Below are 5,366 nucleotides of genomic sequence, written 5' to 3' on the forward strand. Positions count from 1 at the left end.
AGAGAAATAATATTCTTAAGATTATAAATTTGGAAAAGTACAGGACAGGTTATTACACTTGGAAAAGTTCAGGGCAAGTTATTACATCTGATAAAGTACAGAAGAAGAAAATTTTTACTTGGAATATTGCAGCTTAAGGATAAATTTCAAATAAAATATTAGCTTTTATTAAAATTAAAAAAATTTTTTTACAAGTTATTATTTCTATTTGTTATTGCTTGTTACTTCAATTAAAAATAAAATATTTTTTGCACTTTAAAAAAAATCACTTTTTTATAATTATTAATTAATCATTAGAAGTTTTAAAATAGGTTATAAAAAAATAACAGTAGTACAATAAACAAAATAATATGAAAATTAGTTATATAAAGGGCCTTTGAGTCAATGTAGCAAAAACCAAAGTCCTAATAAGTAGGAAGGCAGACAAATCACAAACCCCTTCAGGTAGAAAAGGTGTAGGTGGAAACTCCATAAGATGTACGGAGGGTAAGCTATGGACACGTAAGAGGTGCAGCAATATCAAAGGAAGGGTAATCAAGATGATAGTTTTTGTGTGCGGCAGATGCACAGAGGCCAATAAACACCGAAGATGTTCAGGAAACAGATTCCATCACATGCCAGGGGAAGAAATTAAGAAGTAGTTGATAGCTTCTGCTATCTAGGCGACCAAGACTATAGTGGAGGTGGATGCTCTGAGAGCGTTGCCACTAGAATGAGAATAGCCTGGGCAAAGTTCAGAAAGCTCCTACCTATGCTGGTAAGAAAAAGCCTCTCACTCAGAGTAAAAGGTAGATTGTATGATGCATGTGTGCGAACAGCCATGCTACATGGCAGTGAAACATGGGCCATGACAGTTGAAGACATAAAAATAGTGGACATTAAAACAATGAGGATGACACTGACACAACAATCCATTGAAGGATGTTTTATTATCATTATCAAAAAGAAGCCAGCTGGCAGAATCATTAGAGCATCAAGCAAAATGATTAGTAGCATTTCTTCTCACTTATGTTTTGGATTCAAATTTCGCCCCTCAAAGGTTGCTAAAATAAAATACCAGCTAAATACTGAGGGTTGAGGGTATGTCTAACCCTCTTCTCTCACAATTGCTGGCCTTGTGCACGCTGGGCAAAATGCTTAGCGGTATTTCGCCTGTTGCTACATTCTGAGTTCAAATTCTGCCGAGGTCGACTTTGCCTTTCATCCTTTCGGAGTTGATAAATTAAGTACCAGTGAAACACTGGGGTCGATGTAATCCCACCAATTTCGAGGCCTTGTGCCTCCAGTACAAAGGATTATTATTATTATTATGACTTACATCACTGAACACTGAGTTGCTGGATTCTAGTCTGCTATGTTAATGGCACCTAAATTCTATGACTTCAGAACAACAACAAAAACATAATAAAAATTAAACTGAGACTCATCTTGAAAGCCTGAAGAACACTTACAGAGTTTGGGCAGTATTTTCTCATAAGTTCATTAATAGACACATCATTCTGGTGCAGTTTTGGTCCAGTGTGGTACCAACCAACAACCTTCTCTCGTGCTGTAGAAAAAAAAAAAAAAAAAAAAAAGCAACATAAGCTTACTTCATACATGTGTGTGTGTGTTTAGGTTTCTGTCTTGGGAATGAAGGTGCCACGTTGAGAGCACCCACACTGGTGCCACATGAAAAGCGCCTGTGCTGGTACCATGTCAAGAGCAGCTATACTGGTGCTGGGTGCCATAAAAAAGCACCCGGTATATTCTGCAAAGTGGTTGGTATTAGAAAGTGCATTCAGCTGTAGAAACCATGCCGAGACAGACACTTGGTGCCAGCTCCCGTCAAACCATCCAGCATGAAGAAGATGGTAAATGATGATGAAGATGACTTTGGCTCTGCCTATTTCACATCACTGATTCGATGCTGACTTATTTGACATCAGACATCATAATGTTCCTCTTGTTCTCCCCCTTCTGTTTACATGTGCAAGAATATTTCTCATTATGTGTATGAGGAGAGGGAAAGTGTTTATGTCAAATGCATTCAATTAACAAATTGTAATATCTCTCTCTTTCCCACCTTCTCCCCATCTGTGTGTATGTATTTCTTTGTGTGCATGCACGTGTGTGGAGGCGCAATGGCCCAGTGGTTAGGGCAGCGGACTCACGGTTTCCATTCCCAGACCAGGCATTGTGAGTGTTTATTGAGTGAAAACACCTAAAGCTCCGGCAGTGGACGGTGGCGAACCGTTCTGTACTCTTTCACCACAACTTTCTCTCACTCTTACTTCCTGATTCTGTTGTGCCTGTAATTCAAAGGGTTAGCTTTGTCACACTGTGTCACGCTGAATATCCCCGAGGACTACGTTTAGGGTACATGTGTCTGTGGAGTGCTCAGCCACTTGCACGTTAATTTCACAAGCAGGCTGTTCCGTTGATCAGATCAACTGGAACCCTCGTAGCCGTAAGCAACGGAGTGCCAACAACAAGAAGCATGCACGTGTGAGTATTTTGCCCCGTGTGCAAAAAAAAAAAAAAAAAGGCACTGCTGCTAAAACAGGTTCAATGTCCAGTTAGCTATGCCAAATGACCTAGCCTAAACAGCTGCATCCAATAGACCTCAATCTTTTCATCCGTTACATACAACCAATATAAGAGCACCTGACATGGGCTAAAGGTAGAAACGTGAGAAGCTGATATTAAAATTCTTTTAGTTGTAACGTGGTGTACGCATTCTTAAAACAAGTGGAACAAATATATAGGTAAAAGAAACATAAGTCAGAACTGACCATTAACTTTTTTGAACATTCCATACATGTTTTCTAAGTAATCGTGGTCCAAGAACCAGACAGATTTGTCTTTGTCATCTTCATCAAAGGGAACTGAAAGAAAAAAAAGAGAAAAACACAAAAACATTTAATCAAAATCCATCAGAAATTTTGTGATACAAAACCCCTATTTTTAAGGGTTCATATTTCAATAAAAACCTTCCATTATAGTGTTATGTCAGGACATTTTTGTAATAATAATCAAAAATAACGAATAAGGTATTTGACTAAATTGCTCCAAATTCTTGATTATTTTCAAAATAAATTAAAAAACAGAAGCAGTATATTTTTGTTAGGAATATGTTAAGAAGAAGGTGAAGGAAACTGAATGACAGATTTGAACAAAGATACCTATTGGTGTTCAGTTATGCCAACTTCAAGTTGTGATTTCAAATCCTGTCCAGGCCCACACTACTGATTATCCTTTCTAGAGTTGTGGCTTAACCCAAGGGTAATGATGTTAAGCTGATAAAAGATATAATCTATTTCAGATGACTTCCCAGATATTCTGGTATCTATTCCCAACAACTAGATAAACTCAGGTTATGTAGAATACAGTCCAACCCATGCAAACATGGAAAACGGATGTTAAATGGTGATGATGATGGTGATAGTGTTCAGCAGACCCTTGACTGGAACCCACAGGGGAAGTGAAAAGCGAGCTGACTAAAAGTCTTGGCGCAAGAGTGTCAACGCAGAGGTGAAGGCAGCCGGAATGTCATGGACCGAACTGAAGAGGACCCCCCCCCCCCAAAAAAAAAAAACTGTGTCCGTTGCGTAAATGTTGTTGCACTCCTATGTTCCCTGAGGAATCAAGAGGCCTGAGAGAGAGAGAGAGAGAGATACCTAGTTAACCTAGAATAATCCACAAACTGTTCACATTTGATGGTATATAGTGTGGTTGAGTATTCCTGGTCAACTCTTTATTTCACATTGCTCCAGTCCACTCAGCTGTAGAAATGAGATGCACTGCCACTGGTATCAGCCTTTGTCTTCCCCTTGGATAACATCGGCGGTGTGGAGAGGAGAGGCTGGTCTTCTTAAAATAATCTTGCCCAGGCTTGTGCTTTGGAGGGGTAACGGGGGTCTTTACTCTTTATAATGTATAACCTAATATTTAGGCTTAAAAAAAGAAAAATGTGTGTCGTCATCATCATCATCGTCTAATGTCCGCTTTCCATGCTAGCATGGGTTGGACGATTTAACTGAGGACTGGTGAACCAGGTGGCTACACCAGGCTCCAATCTGATTTGGCAGAGTTTCTACAGCTGGATGCCCTTTCTAACGCCAACCACTCCGAGAGTGTAGTGGGTGCTTTTACGTGCCACCAGCACGAAGGCCAGTCAGGCGGTATTGGCAACGGCCACGCTCGAAATGGTGTCTTTTATGTGCCACCTGCACGGGAGCCAGTCCAGCGGCACTGGCAACGATCTCGCTCAAATGTCTTTTTGTACATAAAACATTGTATATCTGCTTGATGTGAGTGAAACAGCAAACATTGATCTTTTTTGAATCATAAGCATTGAGGGGGGCAGTGCGAAATTTTTACATAGTGGTGCCAGTGTGGCAAAGCATTGCTCCTCAACCACATGGTTTTGGGTGCAGTGCTACTGTGGCACCTTCGGCAAGTGTCTTCCACTATAGCTTCTGGTCAATCAACGCCCTGTGAATGGCTTTAATAGACAAACTGAAGGAACTGTCCAATCTACGCCAGCATGGAAATAAAAAGACATTAAATGATGATGGTGATATAGATATATGTGTGTATATGACAGAGAATCTGTGTTTGCCACCCACCCCACTCCTGCTTGATAACCGGTGTTGGTTTGTTTATACCCCTCTAACTAAGAGCTTCAGAAAAAGAGACTGACAACAAACACCTGATTTTGACAAACAAATAAGCACTGGGGTCGATTTGTTTGACTAAACCCTTTAAGGCAGTGCCCCAACATGGCCGCAGACCAAAGATTGAAACAAGGGGGGAACAACATAGCAAGCTCAAAACTAACCCATCCGTTTCCACCGTTACTGATTTTTAAAAATTTCATTTTACAACGAGGTTACATCACTTGCAATATTTATTGTTTTGATGGAGTTAATGAGAGCCATTCCATGGAACAAAGCTTTCTAATAGTCCGACGAAGATTAAGTTAATAACACTCCACAGAGTAAAATTTAGTCTAAACTTCACAGTTATTGTAGAGAGGCACAATAACTATGAAGTTTGGAGTGAAGATTTGAAGTGGTCATCGTATAAAAACAAAAAAAAAAAAAAAGAGGAAAATAACAAATGGTATAATGTATGTCGTGTTTACAGATGTGGGCACACATCTCACAAGCAGCTTCGACTTTTTCTAGCCAAAGGTATTTTAACCAAATATTTATATGCTATTATTTAAAGCTTACCGGCTTCAAGACCCAACGTTCCAAAAAGAATTAAATTTAAGAATGTTGATCTCGTGTGAAGACCGTTGCCAGTGCCCCTGTACTGGCTCTTGTGCGGGTGGCACATGAGATGCACCATTTTGAGCGTGGCCGTTGCCAGTACCGCCT

At 39.9% G+C, this 5,366-nt stretch overlaps 1 protein-coding gene across 1 annotated transcript in view; it reads right to left on the reverse strand.

The window, feature by feature from the left end:
- LOC106873421 (26S proteasome non-ATPase regulatory subunit 7) overlaps positions 1-5,366 on the reverse strand; it is a 12,163-nt gene that overhangs the window by 4,657 nt on the left and 2,140 nt on the right. Inside the window, exons 2-3 of the mRNA XM_014920776.2 lie at positions 2,775-2,867; positions 1,452-1,549 (exon numbers count right to left, since the gene is read on the reverse strand). Coding sequence (XP_014776262.1) covers positions 1,452-1,549; positions 2,775-2,867 — 191 coding nt within the window. The remainder of the gene's footprint in view (positions 1-1,451; positions 1,550-2,774; positions 2,868-5,366) is intronic.

Source organism: Octopus bimaculoides, chromosome 17 (assembly GCF_001194135.2).
Source record: "Octopus bimaculoides isolate UCB-OBI-ISO-001 chromosome 17, ASM119413v2, whole genome shotgun sequence".
NCBI classification, from domain to species: Eukaryota; Metazoa; Mollusca; class Cephalopoda; order Octopoda; family Octopodidae; genus Octopus; species Octopus bimaculoides.